The 20,123-nt window shown below is 43.8% G+C and overlaps 1 protein-coding gene across 1 annotated transcript; it reads right to left on the bottom strand.

Moving 5' to 3' along the window:
• Nucleotides 1-13,888: 13,888 nt before the first annotated feature.
• Nucleotides 13,889-15,592, bottom strand: LOC124136637. The gene is made up of 2 exons (XM_046502621.2): nt 15,517-15,592; nt 13,889-14,440 (listed from the first exon to the last, which is right to left on the bottom strand). The coding sequence occupies exon 2, from the start codon at nt 14,423-14,425 to the stop codon at nt 13,952-13,954; it is 474 nt and encodes a 157-aa protein (XP_046358577.1). The 5' UTR covers nt 14,426-14,440; nt 15,517-15,592; the 3' UTR covers nt 13,889-13,951.
• Nucleotides 15,593-20,123: the final 4,531 nt, after the last annotated feature.

The raw sequence follows: 20,123 nt of genomic DNA, 5'->3' as shown, positions 1-20,123 counted from the left end.
TAATAAAACACAAAACGGTGTCGAATAACGAATTTCTGTACCAGAATTGTTATGTGAAATATGTGAGGTGGGTGTTGGAAAATCCAAAATGGCTGTTACTGACGGTATACGGTCTCATATTAGGTCAGTAACAACCATCTTGGATTTTTACTGACGGTATGAGGCCTCATTTTGGGTTAGTAGTTCTACTCTCTGATTGGTCAAACCCACTTTGAGGCATAATATTGCATCATATTGCACGACGAGAGTCCATTACCATAAATAGTGACGTTATCTGGTTATTTATATGACATTTTCACATTTGTAAAAGTGGGTCAGTGATATTCGTTTCGTGTTGATTACAGTAAAATGTTTTAAAAGCGATATTGTTGTTTATTGTCAACAGTCAACTGTCGTAACAATTGGTATATCAAATTTACAAAGGTTTTGGGGGGACGTTTCTTAGGGCAATGAAATCATTAATTAGTCTGAACTAATCAGACACACAACCTTATATTGCTAATATCTTCAAATCTAAACATATTAATATATTAAACACTGGATTCTCTGAAAGGTGTTGGTTTTCCTTTTCCTTTGATAAATACATCAGCATGCATGTCGTGAATTGTAGAGAGGTACTCATTTGATGTTTGGTTTTTAAACAATTCCAAACATGTTAAGGATATAGACATATTTAGTGATCACAACACGCTTTAATTATAGGATAAGGAATAAAACGTTTTTTACAACGGTGTGACCTTTTAAACGTCTTCTGATGAAATTACATAAAGTATCTTCGGGACAAATCGGACTATGTTGAGAATGTAGAAGGAAAAGGGCTTCACTTTGAGCAACGTGCTTGCTTTAAATAGCAAGATCTGTGATACTATAAAGTGGTATTAGGTAGTTATAATACTAATCTATATATGTAAACACATTTGATGATACATCTGTGAGGTATAAGATGTTTTTGACGGCCCGGGCCAAGTCGGAGCAAACACATGTGACAGAGATTTTCTTAAGAAAATTAACCGCCTCCGTTGTCTATTGGTAGAGCGTCCGCCCGGAGAGCGGTAGGTCCGGGGTTCCATCCCTGGCCGCGTCATACCAAAAGACGTTAAAAGATGGTACTTGTTGTTACCCTGTCTGGCGCTCGGCATTAAGGGGTTAAAGCAAGGACTGGTCGGCTCGGAGTCAGTATACTGTGTCTGAGTGGGGTATTCATGTTAAACTGCGGCATGGTATCTCAGTGGGCTAGCACTATAAATCGGCATCAGTCCGGTCTAGTACAAGCAGCCACACACACACACACGTGCATGTACGTCGCTATATAAGTGCAATAATCTTGGACGCGACGTTAAACCCAATTTCACCTCACCTCACCTTAAGAAAATTAAGTAAAATGGCTTGACTTTAACGGACCAGTTTTCTTTAAATGCGATGTACTGTGACACTAAAAGTGGTATTTAGGTAAATACAATATTATCCTATAGATGTAAACACATATTATGATACACATTTGAGATTTAAATGGATGTTGACTGCCCGGGCCAAGTCGGACCGAACGCTATGAGACTATGATGAGGGTATGGGGAAATGAGATTCACTTTAACCAACGTGTCTGCTTTAAATACGATGAACAGTGACATTTTAAAGTGGTATTTACTTAGATATAGTACCATGCTATGGATGTAAGTGCTATGCCGGACAGATGGAAATTTGTATCACGATAGATGGAAGAATTGGATACGTTTCAAATCCTTTTTCGTTTAAGGATTCCTCTTTTACATGTAACCTAACTCAGCCACGCTCACAGACAGCTAGACATCCTGATTTTCAAGCGATTAACTTGTAAATGCGTTAAGATGATGTGGCATTCCGTAATAAGTACGATGTTCTTGAATAAGCATTAACTATGATAACGATCCAGAGACAAATAAACGCCGGTCGGGTTGGTATTATGTCCTTGGTTACAGATAATAGGTAATCATAAGATGAAAGAAATATTGGTGCAGGAACAGACTAGCAATTAACACTGTCACTGTGATGCAATCGCGTTACTCAATACAACCAAAGGTAATACTATATAAGGCGCCCTTTTTAACTATTTATTTCTTATTTAATGGTATCAGCAAATCCTATATTGATTCCAAAGAATGAATTTATATCACATATTTGATCTATGGTATCATGTTATATTTATTGATATCGCATAGTCGATTTTTAGATATCAGTAAAATAATATGTTATATTAAATAATGTATTTTAGCATATAAACAATCGAATTTGTAATATTAAGTCAAATGTAGTTTTTGATATCACAAATTGTGAAAATTACATTCGCTAGAGTGTTTTGTAATTGGGCGCCAGCATATCGGTAGATATATATTTATTTGCGTACCCCCTACTCTACTGGGTGAATGTTTCTCACTCAACGTTTGGTGTTTTGCAGGGTATCCTTCTCGCTAAAATGAAGCAATAATGTCCACAAGAATTGTTTATGATGGTATTATGTCATATCTTTAGCCTCTGTCTCAATGATCAGCAACCCATGCTTGTCGTAAAAGGCGACTAACGGGATCGGGTGGTCAGGCTCGCTGACTTGGTTGATGCATGTCATCAATCCCAATTGCGTGGATCGATGCTCATGATATTAATCACTGGATTGTCTGGTCCAGACTCGATTATTTACAGACCGCCGTCATATAGCTGGAATATTGCTGAGTGCGGCGTTAAACAACAAACCAACCAACCAACCAAGCAACTGTCTCAATGACCTTAGGCCCATTTTTGAACAGTTCGTGTAGATGGGTAGAATATCGTTACATTTACATATATAGTTATGTAACCGATTTAGTGCGGAGGTAAACAAAGGTCCAAGACACTGGTTACGGGGTGAAAACGTTTTATTCCCGGTGTCTGATAACACATCCTAAACAATATATCATTCAATAAATACAGCGTCATACCATATACTCGAGGTTTCAAAACAGTCCATTACACAAATTCGGTGAAATATAAATGACAGATTATATGACAATTAACAACAAGGGGCGATAACTCCTAGATTAACTCATACATTCAAATTAAATATATATGGTACAGACACAGACGTATTAATGCAATACGCGGCAAATAAATTAGATTCTGATCAGTGCCACATTAACATGTAACAGAATGCAAAATAATATTATTCCTTCCCGGTGTATGGCACTAGGGTGCACACGACTTTAGTTCTGCCAAGCCAGAAGTACCAAGCGTACCTAAGCGTACCTAATATACAATATACAACATTAATTCTGAGAAACTACAAATCAAATTATCTTTTATCATTACAAACGCATGGAACACATCAAAACAGATTAGGCTAAAACCACGTTCGTACTTACATTCACATATACACTATTCTTCATATCATATATGAAATCAGTCCATCAAACGTTCAAACATTCAACAATTCACTTATAGGGAAAATTGAAATACTTGAACGAATTAGATGATATATTTGATATGTTTTTATTTTAACTTCTATAATCTGAAATTCACTTAAACCTGACTGAAGTCTTATTTACACTTAGGTTAGATGTACCATTGTTAAGGTTGAATTTACTGGTTATATTTAAACACAAACAATACAAAAAACATGTAAAAACCAATGTGAAAGATTAAACTGACCTGCGAGGTATTTACAGCTGTGTACTTCGATCTATTACAGTCCTGCTGGTGCAAAGGGTGAATATAAAATGCAGATTTGAAATAAGAAAGAGGGCAAGAGTTCCAAGAGGGCAAGAATGATCCAATCGGTGTTGATTAAATCCGGCCTCGTAATAATGTGGTAGCCCTACCTGTCTACCCTTAATTATGTTAGAATGAAACTACCTATAGAGCTAATAATAGACCCAACTCTGAAACCTTCTGTGTCCTTATAATTATAGTCTGTTTCAAAATGACCAAACCTGTTGATAGAAAAAATACATTCACCAGTTAAAATAGGAAATGATATACCTGCGATTCAATATCAACGTAACGCTTAAATGACTTAAAACCAATAATTTATGTACATGTATGTATAATACAATAACATGTATCTGCCACACACTTTCCCCCCACAAGGAAATGACGCCCTCATCATTTTCCTTTACCGGTGATGTGATAGCAAAATAGCATCTGATGCTCTGTGTTGTTGGCTGCCGAATACGCCCTCAGCTAAGAGTTGAGCTGAGGTAGTGAGCTCGCACAAGCCAATACGGTTGAGCCACTGCAGAGAAGGCAAACTGTCCTCCTGACATCGAACTTGGCTGACCGCCGTGGTTGGGGATCGGGAGTCTGCATCTGGGGTAGAGGCTCTTGCTGTTCTTCCTCTGTATTTACAGCAAGTATAGGATGATCTTGAGACTGATTCCGTCCATGGGAGTCTGGTCAGCATCATCAGTCTCTTCTGGGGATGGGTTCTGTCCATGGGAGTCTGGTCAGCGTCATCAGCCTCTTCTGGAGATGGATTCTGTCCATGGGAGTCTGGTCAGCGTCATCAGCCTCTTCTGGAGACTGATTCTGTCCATGGGAGTCTGGTCAGCGTCATCAGCCTCTTCTGGAGACTGATTCTGTCCATGGGAGTCTGGTCAGCGTCATCAGCCTCTTCTGGGGATGGGTTCTGTCCATGGGAGTCTGGTCAGCGTCATCAGCCTCTTCTGGAGATGGATTCTGTCCATGGGAGTCTGGTCAGCGTCATCAGCCTCTTCTGGAGATGGATTCTGTCCATGGGAGTCTGGTCAGCGTAATCAGCCTCTTCTGGAGATGGATTCTGTCCATGGGAGTCTGGTCAGCGTCATCAGCCTCTTCTGGAGACTGATTCCGTCCATGGGAGTCTGGTCAGCGTCATCAGCCTCTTCAGGGGGATGGGTTCTGTCCATGGGAGTCTGGTCAGCGTCATCAGCCTCTTCTGGAGATGGATTCTGTCCATGGGAGTCTGGTCAGCGTCATCAGCCTCTTCTGGAGACTGATTCTGTCCATGGGAGTCATGGTCAGCGTCATCAGCCTCTTCTGGAGATGGATTCTGTCCATGGGAGTCTGGTCAGCGTCATCAGCCTCTTCTGGAGATGGGTTCTGTCCATGGGAGTCTGGTCAGCGTCATCAGCCTCTTCTGGAGATGGATTCTGTCCATGGGAGTCTGGTCAGCGTCATCAGCCTCTTCTGGAGATGGATGCTGTCCATGGGTGTCATGGTCAGCGTCATCAGCCTCTTCTGGAGATGGATGCTGTCCATGGGAGTCTGGTCAGCGTCATCAGCCTCTTCTGGAGATGGATGCTGTCCATGGGAGTCTGGTCAGCGTCATCAGCCTCTTCTGGAGATGGATGCTGTCCATGGGAGTCTGGTCAGCGTCATCAGCCTCTTCTGGAGATGGATGCTGTCCATGGGAATCTGGTCAGCGTCATCAGCCTCTTCTGGGGATGGGTTCTGTCCATGGGAGTCTGGTCAGCGTCATCAGCCTCTTCTGGAGACTGATTCTGTCCATGGGAGTCTGGTCAGCGTCATCAGCCTCTTCTGGAGATGGATGCTGTCCATGGGAGTCTGGTCAGCGTCATCAGCCTCTTCTGGAGATGGATGCTGTCCATGGGTGTCATGGTCAGCGTCATCAGCCTCTTCTGGAGATGGATGCTGTCCATGGGAGTCTGGTCAGCGTCATCAGCCTCTTCTGGAGATGGATGCTGTCCATGGGAGTCTGGTCAGCGTCATCAGCCTCTTCTGGAGATGGATGCTGTCCATGGGAATCTGGTCAGCGTCATCAGCCTCTTCTGGGGATGGGTTCTGTCCATGGGAGTCTGGTCAGCGTCATCAGCCTCTTCTGGGGATGGGTTCTGTCCATGGGAGTCTGGTCAGCGTCATCAGCCTCTTCTGGGGATGGGTTCTGTCCATGGGAGTCTGGTCAGCGTCATCAGCCTCTTCTGGGGATGGGTTCTGTCCATGGGAGTCTGGTCAGCGTCATCAGCCTCTTCTGGAGATGGATTCTGTCCATGGGAGTCATGGTCAGCGTCATCAGCCTCTTCTGGAGATGGATTCTGTCCATGGGAGTCTGGTCAGCGTCATCAGCCTCTTCTGGAGATGGATGCTGTCCATGGGAGTCTGGTCAGCGTCATCAGCCTCTTCTGGAGATGGATGCTGTCCATGGGAGTCTGGTCAGCGTCATCAGCCTCTTCTGGAGATGGATGCTGTCCATGGGAGTCTGGTCAGCGTCATCAGCCTCTTCTGGAGATGGATTCTGTCCATGGGAGTCTGGTCAGCGTCATCAGCCTCTTCTGGAGACTGATTCTGTCCATGGGAGTCTGGTCAGCGTCATCAGCCTCTTCTGGAGACTGATTCTGTCCATGGGAGTCTGGTCAGCGTCATCAGCCTCTTCTGGAGATGGGTTCTGTCCATGGGAGTCTGGTCAGCGTCATCAGCCTCTTCTGGAGATGGATGCTGTCCATGGGAGTCTGGTCAGCGTCATCAGCCTCTTCTGGAGATGGATGCTGTCCATGGGAGTCTGGTCAGCGTCATCAGCCTCTTCTGGAGATGGATGCTGTCCATGGGAGTCTGGTCAGCGTCATCAGCCTCTTCTGGAGATGGATTCTGTCCATGGGAGTCTGGTCAGCGTCATCAGCCTCTTCTGGAGACTGATTCTGTCCATGGGAGTCTGGTCAGCGTCATCAGCCTCTTCTGGAGACTGATTCTGTCCATGGGAGTCTGGTCAGCGTCATCAGCCTCTTCTGGAGATGGGTTCTGTCCATGGGAGTCTGGTCAGCGTCATCAGCCTCTTCTGGAGATGGATTCTGTCCATGGGAGTCTGGTCAGCGTCATCAGCCTCTTCTGGAGACTGATTCCGTCCATGGGAGTCTGGTCAGCGTCATCAGCCTCTTCTGGAGACTGATTCCGTCCATGGGAGTCTGGTCAGCGTCATCAGCCTCTTCTGGAGATGGATGCTGTCCATGGGAGTCTGGTCAGCGTCATCAGCCTCTTCTGGAGATGGATTCTGTCCATGGGAGTCTGGTCAGCGTCATCAGCCTCTTCTGGAGATGGATTCTGTCCATGGGAGTCTGGTCAGCGTCATCAGCCTCTTCTGGAGATGGATGCTGTCCATGGGTGTCATGGTCAGCGTCATCAGCCTCTTCTGGAAATGGATGCTGTCCATGGGAGTCTGGTTAGCGTCATCAGCCTCTTCTGGAGATGGATGTTGTCCATGGGAGTCTGGTCAGCGTCATCAGCCTCTTCTGGAGACTGATTCTGTCCATGGGAGTCTGGTCAGCGTCATCAGCCTCTTCTGGAGACTGATGCTGTCCATGGGAGTCTGGTCAGCGTCATCAGCCTCTTCTGGAGATGGATGCTGTCCATGGGAGTCTGGTCAGCGTCATCAGCCTCTTCTGGAGACTGATTCTGTCCATGGGAGCCTGGTCAGCGTCATCAGCCTCTTCTGGAGATGGATGCTGTCCATGGGAGTCTGGTCAGCGTCATCAGCCTCTTCTGGAGATGGATGCTGTCCATGGGAGTCTGGTCAGCGTCATCAGCCTCTTCTGGAGATGGATGCTGTCCATGGGTGTCATGGTCAGCGTCATCAGCCTCTTCTGGAGATGGATGCTGTCCATGGGAATCTGGTCAGCGTCATCAGCCTCTTCTGGAGATGGATGCTGTCCATGGGAGTCTGGTCAGCGTCATCAGCCTCTTCTGGAGATGGATGTTGTCCATGGGAGTCTGGTCAGCGTCATCAGCCTCTTCTGGAGACTGATTCTGTCCATGGGAGTCTGGTCAGCGTCATCAGCCTCTTCTGGAGACTGATGCTGTCCATGGGAGTCTGGTCAGCGTCATCAGCCTCTTCTGGAGATGGATGCTGTCCATGGGAATCTGGTCAGCGTAATCAGCCTCTTCTGGAGACTGATTCTGTCCATGGGAGCCTGGTCAGCGTCAACAGCCTCTTCTCGAGATGGATGCTGTCCATGGGAGTCTGGTCAGCGTCATCAGCCTCTTCTGGAGATGGATGCTGTCCATGGGAGTCTGGTCAGCGTCATCAGCCTCTTCTGGAGATGGATGCTGTCCATGGGAGTCTGGTCAGCGTCATCAGCCTCTTCTGGAGATGGATGCTGTCCATGGGAGTCTGGTCAGCGTCATCAGCCTCTTCTGGAGATGGATGCTGTCCATGGGAGTCTGGTCAGCGTCATCAGCCTCTTCTGGGGATGGGTTCTGTCCATTGGTGTCATGGTCAGCGTGTCATCAACCTCTTCCCGAGATGGATTCTGTCGATGTTAGTCTGGTCAGCATCATCAGCCTCTTCTGGAGATTGACATAATTCTGACATAAGCTTCCCACCTTGGTCTGAATGAATCCTCCTTGGTAGTCTGTAGTGCACAACAAAACTGTTGAAGAAAGCTTCAGTTGTGGTCTTTGCCGTCATATTCTTGGTTGGATATACCTGAGCGTGTGTGAAATGATTACTAGAACATGTTGTTGTCCACCTTTCCAAGGTTCCAAAACTGTAGTCCATACACACAAACTCAAGTGGCTTTGATGTCTCAATGTTTACAAACGGAGCACGGCTTGTAGCAATCCCATTCAAATCAGATCTAAGTTCTTGCTGCCGCTAAACAAAGATCTGAGGACATCCCATTATGGGTTGCGTCAGAACGACCTTTAATCAAGAACTGTGTCAACACATTTTTCAAGCGTAGTCTGAAATGGAAGTCACCAGGTTGAAACGAGTGTTGTAAAGCTCCAGAAAGCTGCTTTCTAATTGGCTGATGTCGACTTCTTATTAGTCATTTCAGTGGTCGGTCAAAGTTCGCGAAAGATCGTTCTGACGTGACCCATAATGAGATGTCCTCAGATCTTTGTTTAGCGGCAGAGAGATAGATGATTATCTTGACGGAATCAGTCGTACGGAACACCCCGTGTAAGTGTTCTATGTTTCATGATTAGAAAACACATTTCGACTGTCACGTTCATGATCTAATAAGCGTCGTTCTGACGTGACCCGTAATGGGATGTCCTCAGATATGTGTTTAGCGAAAACGAGAACTAAGATCTGATTTTAAGTGGATTTGGCTTGTAGTAGCTGTCTTTAGTCGCAGACATCGTGCACACTTCTGCAAATGGAGTTCGACGTCCTTGGTCATTCCTGGCCAGTAGAACCTATCCCGTAGTAGGGAAATTGTTCTGTCTTTGTCAGGGTGGCCAATGTTGTCATGTAGACTATGCAGAGCTGCTGCCGACATCTAGACGGAAGAACCAGTTGCTCCTGCTCAGCTCCATCCACACTGATCACTCTGTATAGCACTGGGGCGGTCGGGTAGCCTAATGGTTAAGCGTTCGCTCGTCACGCCGAAAACCAGGGTTCGATTCCCGACATGGGTAAAATGTGTGATGCCCATTTCTGGTATCCCCCGTCGTGATATTGCTGGAATATTGCTAAAAGCGGCGTAAAATCAAACTCATTCACTGTCCAAAATCTCGCGTTCTCGCGATCTCACATTCTCGTGTTTTGGGCATATTTAGCTCGTTTCCATAGGTCGAGATCGCGAGAATGCGAGATCGCGAGAATGTCCCTTACAGTATTCCATAGTCCTCTCTGAAAATACGTGAAAAAGGAACAGTTGTAAGTCTTTCGTACTGTGCTATCGCATCACTCACACCTTGCAATGTCGACGGTTTAACTGATGGAGATTTAACGGGCGCTTCACGCTGATTCAGCGGTACAAGATGTCACCGTGTAGTGACCCAGTGTATGTAAACAGACATATAGTCTTTTTAAGTCTAACCTTTGGTACATCTATATGTGAACAGGTTAAAACATACAAATACACACAGCCAGAGACTAGTATATATACAGTATGAAACAATACCTTTCTTCACATGAAGGCTAAAAATGTGTCTAAGATATGAACGTATAATATTCACCAAATCTATACGGCACTAGAATCAAATATACATTTCTATCAATAATACATTAATGCGCGATGGCGAGAAAGCATATAATTGACGGTTTGGATAACGGTGAAACACGTGTTTCATTTGACACGTGTTTAATTTGCATATGACGTGACCGGACTTTTCTCCTGTTTGTAAACATTCGCGCTTATTCTGAAATCAGAACAGACGGGCCAAATGCAAGCCTTTCGGTCCGCTTAACATATTGTTTTGCATAATTATATAGATATGCTACCACAACTGCGACGGTTAGGTGCATGACAATATATCTTTATACATGAAAGTGACCGTATCGCTGGCCGTAGGGCTTCGATGCCGTATAAACAATGTATACAAAAAATATACAACTACGCAAATGGAAACATGGGTTTCTCATTTAGGAGATAAACATACTGTGTTTTCAAAGTAGAGCTAGGTTACCTGTAGATTTAACCGCGCTAAATTGAATTTGGAACCGAACGCGCAGCTGTTTCAATCAGAGGGGGTTTATTGTGATTTAATAGCCTCTGATTTACCAATCAGAATCGGCTAAATTCCAAAATGATGGTAGAATTTAGGATAATTTCTCAATGAAAGTTAACCATTCTATGACATATGTTTGTCCAAATATGTATACTCGTCAAAAACGAAAGAGAGGAAAAACATATGCAATATTTTGAATGGACTGTGTGAGATGTGACGAATCGTCACATGGCGCTGGCCTGTGGCAGATGTAGAATCTGGTCGCATGGAACTCTGGGTAGGAGATGGCTAAGAGCAGGCGAATCAAGGGCAGATAAGTATGTTTCTATAACGCTCTTTATTCCTCAAAGTAACCACAACGGTGGTACATGAGTTACATTTCACACATAAGTATAGACTATGTTTTCAGGGCATGTATTTTATTTACCCCAACAAGTGTTTTATATTTTGACATTTTAGACATTTACATGTATATACAGGTAGGAGGCGGTGGTTATACAGTTCAGAAGAGTGATTGAGTGAGTGAGTGAGTGAGTATGGTTTAACGCCGCCTTTAGCAATATTTCAGCCATATCACGGCGGGGGAGACCAGAAATGGGCTTCACACATTGTACCCATGTCGGGAATCGAACCCGGGTCTTCAGCGTGACGAGCGAACGATTTAACCACTAGGCTACCCGACCGCCCACAGTTGAGAAGAATCAGATGAAGTTACGCTGGAGTGGAGAAGCCTGTTATGTACACAAAAAGGGTGGTAAACATATTGACCGGCGAAGTCAGTAATATAAACAAAAGGATAATGAGCGATTGTGGTCTTTGACGAGTACAGAGTATTGTTGACAAGTATATACAGTAAACTACGGTTATAACGAACTCAAAGGGACCACTAATTTTAGTTCGTCATAACCGTAGTTCGTTATAAGCATATCTACAACATGATTACAACAAATGTCCGGGACTAAAAAATAAGTTCGTTATATAGGTCAGTTCGTTATAAGCGTGGTTTACTGTATACAGGTAGGAGGCAGTGTTTGTCCACAGAGACCCAAATCTGTCAGAATCCTTTTGTTCAGATTTCAACTAGATTTCATCTTTTTATCATAACAAACGATTTAATATCACTATACATATTTTGAATAAGACAAAAATATTTCACCTTTCACCATACAACGTAATAGTTTGGTCCAAAGTACAGCCCACGACACCTTGTCAAAAACCTAAGAAATATTGACAAAAGCACAATGTAATTTCTTATGTCTTTTGTTCAACGAATTAATAAGACTGTATAATAAAAAAACACCATTATCTGCTGTTGAAAATCATTTGCGAAAGCCCGAAAGTGAAATGATTCAAAGTTTTCACAGAATTCGGTTTGGCGTTCATTGAGAATTGAAGTTAATAGTTTGCCGAAACAGCGAAGTATCGAAATTGGACGGTATGAATTTGGATCACCGTCTTTTCCCCTTTTCTTATAAATTGGCTTAATAATACCCGTGAGCCATGCCTCTGGGAAAATTTCAGTATTTAGAATGCAATTGTAGTCAGTATATACAGTTAGTAATGTAGGCGGTGATGAAATCAGGTATTCATTTCGTATCAAGTCCAAACCAGGTGTTTTTGTTTTTTTTAAGTTTGTTTAAAGCGAACAGTCCTTCACTCTGTGTAACATCTCCATCTAAAATCAAATCATCATAATATGGGATATCATCAACAACAAAATTACCATTCTCAGTTCCACTTATTTCAGTTTCATTTATTTTCTAAAAATAATGATGAAATACAAAGACAAAGAGATATTTGATCAGTGTGTATATGTCACACACACATACACAGCCACGGACACACACGCACTCACAGACACACACACACACACAGACACACAAACTCACAGACACAGACTCACAGACACGCACACACACAGACACACACTCTCACACACAGACACACACTCTCACACACAGACACACACTCTTACACACAGACACACAGACCTACACTCACAGACACACACACACACTCACAGACACACACTCTCACACACAGACACACAGACCTACACTCACAGACACACACAGACACACAAACTCACAGACACACAAACTCACAGACACAGACTCACAGACACGCACACACACAGACACACTCTCACACACAGACCTACACTCACAGACACACACACACTCACAGACACACACTCAATCATACTCACATACACACTCATAGACACAGACTCAGTCACGCGCACGCACGCATGGCTATTCTTCTCAAATAAAATGTTCATGACACTGAGGGAGTTGACAAGTGTTTTTATTGAATGACACATTTTGAAGAGTGAAACTGTAAATTTTATCAAGTTACTAGATTATATAAACATAACTTTTGAGAAGAAAAGCGAACTCTCTTATTTATTTATAATCCCTGTCGTTGATGCAGACTGAAAGTAGTTAGTTAGACATACATTGTAAGATCAATTTTATGCTTTCACTTTTCAGATAATTAAACTATGTACAAAAGAAATACGATTTTCACGCGAGCATGTCTGGGGACTAAATATTCTATTACGAGTAAACATTGTATTTGTGAACCAAAACATTATATTCCAAAAATATCATATCGACGATACGAAAACACACGAGGGTAAAAATCTCTGTTTCACGATATGTTTTCAGACATGTTATCAGTTGTGGCCATGCTTTATCATATTAATAACACAAAGATGCACCGGGGTTGTGAAACCAGTCAACAAAACGCGAAACACTCCTGACTGACGTCACGCGACGGGGTCGGACAGTCAAGACATGACTCTACATCACGGCTCTCGGCTAGCCGCAAACAAGCAAGACAAACGGACAGGCAAGTTCCGCCCCCCCCCCCCCCCCCCCCCCCCCCCCACCACCACCACCCCCCACCACCCCCAACGTCGCCATGCATTCTGAAAAAGGGCCATTTGAGGACGTCCTTGTTATTTTAAAGAATACAGTTCAATATTCAGCCCTACATAAAAATTACCCATCTCCGACTGTAGTCGAGTACTGACCATGTAGTAGGGCATTAAACACGCTGTATCAGCCACTCCTAGAGACAACACGCTCAACGTATGACCTTTGGAATGAGTGAGTCAGTTGGTTAAACGCCAAATGAGTATGTATTTCAGTTATATCACGGCGTGCCAGCTTGATGTTGGGGGACAGCCCCAAGAGATGCAGGTCTCGGACGTTTACCAACTTGATGAAACCAAAGGGCATGGGTATGGAGCTAACAGACCTAGAAACATAATCATTCGAGGCTGGGATTCTAAACCAAGGTATCTGTCACGCTAACTTAAGGGACGCAACTCTGTACAGCAAAATGCACCGCTATTGACGACTGGCGCACCTGTGCCCTCCAGAGTTATGATCATCTTAGCGCTAAGATCGCTTTGTGCAAGTGGGCCCAGGTGTGGATTATTTATATAATCCTGTATAAACAATCTTGGAAACTGTCTCTTCGTTGCCTTATGCTCCTTTGATATACCTTTTATTGGAAGATATACATTGCCTGGAGTGGTTCGCATTCCAACCATTCATTTACATATAGGCGATTTCTTAGCCTTCTTCTTCTCGACCTTGACCTTGAAATGAGTTGGCTGCCTGTTCCTCTGCGCACTCCAGCACGTAGGGCAGGCCAGTGGGAGGTCGTAGTCACGGACGAGCGCGTTGTGGGCGTCAGCGTCAGGGCATAATGACGTCGGGGTCAAGTTAAGATCATGGGAAAACGCAAGTGACGTTCCGTAAAAACGCATGTGTCCAGTCTTGATGAAGAAAGCGTCATTCGCCTTCATGCTGTTGCGGTTATCAAGTAAATTCTGTTTCCCCGATTGCTTCCGATAGCTTTTGCGCATGCGCCCGTTGACTGTTCGGCAAACAGCTGCAGTTAGACTCATGGCATCCACCTCGTAGTCGGAGACACCGGCAGTGTAAGAACGTTTTGAGTTGCTGCTCGACGGAGACCTTGACCACGTGGTACAGTCACGTGAGTCGCCGTTTGCCGCTGACATCCCTTGTATGTGTATCTGTAAGTATAGGGCTTATTACGATGTTTGTTTGTTGGTTTGTTGTTTAACGCCACACTAAGCCATATTCCAGCTACGTGACGGCGGTCTTTAAATAATCGAGTCTGGACTAGACAATCCAGTGATCATGAGCATCGATCCACGCAACTGGAAAACGATGACGTGCATCAACCAAGTCAGCGAGCCTGACCACCCGATCCCGTTAGTCGCCTCAAGCATAGTCGCCTGGATTGCTGAAGACCTATTCTAATATCATAAACTATCAGTTGATTAACATTAGACAAACATGGCTTAACACGTAATTAAAAACACAAACCAGAAGCAGCCAAGTACGCTCGATTTGTCAACGTGTACCCAGAATGCAAAGTGGATCACAGAAGAGTGTGGTCCCGAATATCACCACCTCGTGTATTTAATGGCATCAAATCCCCGCGGGGAATCCGAGTCAGAAATGGTCCACAGCAACCTATGTTTGCCGTGCGAGGCGACCTAAAGGATCCGATGATCAGGCTCCGTGTCAGCGTGCCCTGAATGGGAGGATTGTTGCTCATGATATCAGTCACTAATTGTCTGATCCAGACTAACCCACGCACGCACGCATGGATATTTGTGGGGATATTTTTGGTAGTGAAAACCGAGCACACAATTCCATAAAATATCCTAAAAATAATCATGATCCCTAACGATTTGTGTTCAGAATGTGTCTATGTATATCATGACATATAGTATATTGTCCTTTTGCATAGTTCGCAATAAGGTTATCTTGTATGGAGTCGTTCCTATTTTCTTGTAATAATCTTTTTCAGATAGGTAATTCTAACTTATGAAGAAGCATCAGCTAATTCAAACGAAAAGACGTTAGTTCTTTTCAAACAAACACAAATAATTCCTCAAATGGTATTCCAGCAAACATTAGTCCAAAAACCGAAAATTCGTTTAGACTTTCAAAAGGATATTCGAAGGACTAGGTGCCAGATTGATGATTTGAAGAAAATAAATAAAGATAAAAAAGATAATCCAATTTCATTCGCGTTCGCAAAAAGTGCGTTTATAATAAAACTGTGTAACATACTCACAAGAATAACCTTCTCATTCAGAAAAGTCGGAAATGGAGCACTGACTGGTAACGTCTTTGACACATTTGATGACGTAATTAACCTTTGGCGTTGTGACGTCATAGTCGGTAATGTTCTACTATGACGTCGTCTTGCGAACACTCGTTTGTACATGTATCTCCCGGCTTATCCGCGGTAAATAAATACATCAACAATAATAACTTCACAGACTGTGCTTATTTAATGATTGACACAAAAAAATTCTTGACATCATTGCAAAATCAGTCACATCGCTCAGCGCAATAACCACACTCCGGAGCAGTGGGAACCTAGCATTACACCACTGCCACAGGGTAATTTGTTTGTGTGCAAACCAAACTCGCTTATTTTTAAAATCAGAACAGACGGGCCTAATGCAAGCCATTCGGTGCGCTTTACATATTTTGTTGCATAATAATATTGATATGCTACTACAACTGCGACAGCGAGGTGCATGACAATATTTGTTATGGGTTTGACCAAATTAAATGGGGACCACACTCCGGCGCAGTGGTGACGAAGCATAACCACTCTCCTACCCAGAGTTCCATGCGACCGGCAGCCAGCCAGCATAGTACCTCTGCCACAGGCCAGCGCCATGTGACGATTCGTCACAAGATATTGAATATGCTTTTCATCCGTTTCATGTTTGACAAGTCTGCACATTTTCACATACAAATGTCAAAGAATGGTTACGGTTCATTAAGAAAGTATCCTAAAACGTGAAAATCTTCTTGTTTTTGCGTAGTTATTCTTTGTTTACATTGGTTGTACGGCTCCACGTGCTGTCATCAAAGGCCAACGGAGAGCTAGCGATACGGTCACTTTGATGTATAAATATATATTGCCATGCAACTCACTGTCGCAGTTGTAGTAGCATATCTATATAAGTATGCAAAACAATATGTAAAGCGCCCCCAAATACTTGCATTAGTCCGTTCTGTACTGATTTCTGAAAAAAATGCGTTTGTTTACAAACAAGAGAAAAGTCCGGTCATGTTATATGCAAATTAGCCTGTGGCAGTGGTGTTATACTGAGTCACCAATGCGACGGAGTGTGGAAGCATAACACCACTGCCACAAGCTAATTTGCATATCACGTGACCGGACTTTTCTCTTGTTTGTAAACAAGCGCGCTTATTCTGAAAACAGAACAGACTGGCCAAATTAAAGCCTTTCGGTGAGCTTTGCATATTGTTTTACATAATTATATGTATATGTTACTACAACTGCAACAGTGAGGTGCATGTCTGTATCAAAGTGGCCGTATCGCTAGCTCTCCGCGGGGCTTCGAAGACAGCACGTGGAGCCTTACAACCAATGTAAACAAAGGATAACTACGCAAATGTAAGTTGATTTTCACGTTTTGGGATACTTTCTTAATCAACCGTAACCATTCTTTGTCATTAATTTTTTTCATCAAAATGTAAAAACTTGTCAAACATGAAACGGATGAAAAGCATATGCAATATCTTGAATGGACTGTGAAAGTTGTGACGAATCGTCACATGGCGCTGGCCTGCTGTGGCAGAGGTACTATGCTGGCTGCCAACCGCAAGGAACTCTGGGTAGGAGAGTGCATGGGGACATGGGGATGATGAATGGCTGGAGAGAAATAAATAAAACTTTAAAAGAAACTCTGTCTTTGTCTCACACACGTAGAAGAGTATGTGTGCATACGAAATAGATAAATAATTACGAGAATACTTTTCCAAAAAAACGTAACTGTAAATTATTACACTAAAAACGTTTGCGTTTGTTGCGGAAATAATCGGAGGGAGAACATTGAAGATGAAGATGAGTAAACGTTGGAATAATGAGCTTTATTTTTGTCGCACATATGAATAATAATATGCATAAATACGAAATACATACATATTTATGAAAACATTTTTTTTAAAGATTCCTCACTGCAAATTGTTACACTAAACTTGTTTATATTATAAAAGGGAGGCACGCCCTGTCCCAGACTGGTTTACCTGCCCTACAGCGCTTGCACTCCTCTTTCCCACCCATTTACCCATACAGCATTTCGCTGCGGTGAAACGTTGATCCATTTCCATGCAGCGGGTTCTGCCTGTCGAGAGGGTCAGGGACAGGCGTACGGTATATCGCTATGCGGGAAACGTTGACCCAGTTTCCGTGCAGCGGGTCTGCCTGTCGAGAGCGTCAGGGACAGGCGTACGGCATATCGCAATGCTTGAAACGTTGGCCCAGTTTCCGTGTAGGGAAATATTAGCACTTTTGTACAGTGTGAATAATTGATGTGTCAGGCTACAGGAGTAAACATACCACCAAAGAAACTATCATGGAGATGTTTGGTTCATGGTTAAACATAACAAACGCACTCACAACGTTGTGGGTTTCAGTTTTCACAATATCTGCATGTCTCCACATACCCACTTCATTATCAAATAATATTACAACAATGTAGATATTACTTTGAAAAGATTAGAAATGTGATACATTTTCAGCTCTTTTAGTGGCGTTTTCATCGACAACGGCGATGCACACTCACCAGCAAATCTCTTTTCCGGTTCCATTGTTATGCGACAGTTGCAGTCTATAGTTTATCTCTTTGTTCTGTAATCTTTTTCTTAGCGATCCTTTCGAGAACGGTTTCATGAATCCGTATACTCATAGGTGTCATTAATTAGATCGAAACATTGTTCTAGTTATACTTTGCGACATAGATTTCATAAAGGGAAGTTACTCTTCCTGGCATACGGATTGAATCACTCATAAAATCCCGATCGACCCATTTTCCCAGACATACGCAACCACGCTCGCACGCACGCCTGTAGTCCGTTGTCCAGGCGTTGTGTTGAGTGAGTGAGTGAGTTTGGTTTTACGCCGCTTTTAGCAATATTCCAGCAATATCACGGCGGGGGACACCAGAAATGGACTTCACACATTGTACCCATGTCTGGAATCGAACCCGGGTCTTCGGCGTGACGACCTTGTGTTGAGACTTAACTGTGTGTTAAAAGGTTTTCCCCACAATTTGCACTCGTGCCGACCACTGCTGAAGAAATACAGTTAAACCCTGATAAGTAGAGAATGTAGTTTTGTAGTCAACCAACTGCGACCTGCCTGCCAATATTGAATCATCTCCTGACGTTCTTTCTGCATTGCTACACACACGTACACTGACATGACTCACATAAAAACTAAACTAATAGCCGTGAAGTTTACAATCTCTATTTCATGTTAAAATCTAATCCTGAATAAACATTAAATAGTTTTAATCATCTCGTGTCCAGAACACATGTTTATTACCTCGTTACGAAAACGGCAACTCATTATGAACTCCGTGTTAACTCATTCTGGATCAGAGATTAACAGGGCAATTAGCACTGGCCTGGTAATTACTCATTTGAGTAGTGACGGGTTAAACGGTTAGTTGCACGTCATCGTATCCCAATTGCAAGGATCGATGCTCATGATGTAAGCCACTGGATTGTCTGGTCCAGACTCGATTATTTACAAACTGCCGTCATACAGCTGGAATATTTCTGACTGCGGCGTTAAACAACAAACAAACAAACAAACAGCAAACTAATTGAAAGGTCTACACCCAGCCTCAACATCGTTACCAGGCGTCGGGCAGCTCAGTGAGAGTGAGTGAGTGGATCGCCAAGAAAGTGAGTGACCGAGAGGGTGGCTGGAATGAGTGAGTGAGTGGGATTAGGGATTGGAGCGAGCCTTAACGCCGTTTTGAACAGTAGTTTGTTATATCACGGCGTATCCGCTTATTACGGAGGGGAATTATCATAATCGGGGTGAATGGTGGATTCGAGACTACGACTAGCTGATCCTGGCACGGCTAAGGGACAGAACTCTGTACAGAGATTTGCGGCGCCTTAGAATACTGATCCATTGTACACCTTCTGTAAATATAACCTTTATTTACTCACGCATGTTAGTCACGTCCGATGGCCCAGTCGTCTAAGGCGCCGCGATTCGCCGGCAGAGTTGCGTCCCTTGGGCACGCCAGAAACCTATGATTGTGGGTTCGAATCCCGGTTCGCCCCGATTATGTTTCTAGGTTTGTCAGCACCATACCCGTGCTCGTGGGTTTCACGGAAGTGGTAAACGTCTGAGACCATCACTTCGGGCTTTCCTCCCACATTAAGCTGGCACGCCGCGATATAACTGGAATACCGTTAAAAGCAGCGTTAAACCCAACTCACTCACTCACTAGTCACGTCCGAGGATCCCGGAACAGAAAAGGCCCCTCATACCCAATGATGGCCATAAGGCCATCTGTGTGGACCGGCTTTGGACAACACGTGATATTTCATGGTATCCTTGAACCGTTGCTCATGCTATCAACCACAGGTTGAGTGTATGTCATCATAACCCGAATAACGACGAGCTGCTCATGATGTCATCCAATGGTTTGTCTGGCCCAGACTCAATTGACAAACCGCTCTCATATAGCTGGAACGCTGCTGGCCGGCCGAAAGCACCCTGTTCCCAGTAGACTGCTTCTTGTGAGATTAATGGCCACATAGTTTCCTCGGCCCTAGCGGCGCACGCGCAGTTTACAGAAGGACAAGGGATATCTGATTCTTCAGCGATACCTC

This window comes from Haliotis rufescens, unplaced genomic scaffold, assembly GCF_023055435.1.
Source record: "Haliotis rufescens isolate VD_foot unplaced genomic scaffold, xgHalRufe1.0.p SCAF_12, whole genome shotgun sequence".
NCBI classification, from domain to species: domain Eukaryota; kingdom Metazoa; phylum Mollusca; class Gastropoda; order Lepetellida; family Haliotidae; genus Haliotis; species Haliotis rufescens.
Note: the sequence above shows the minus strand (reverse complement) of the source record. Positions and strands in the feature narration are given on the sequence as shown.

What these genes read in the sequence shown, in the direction of transcription:
- LOC124136637 (XM_046502621.2), bottom strand. Translation starts at nt 14,425, where the DNA reads ATGTCAGCGGCAAACGGCGACTCACGTGACTGTACCACGTGGTCAAGG.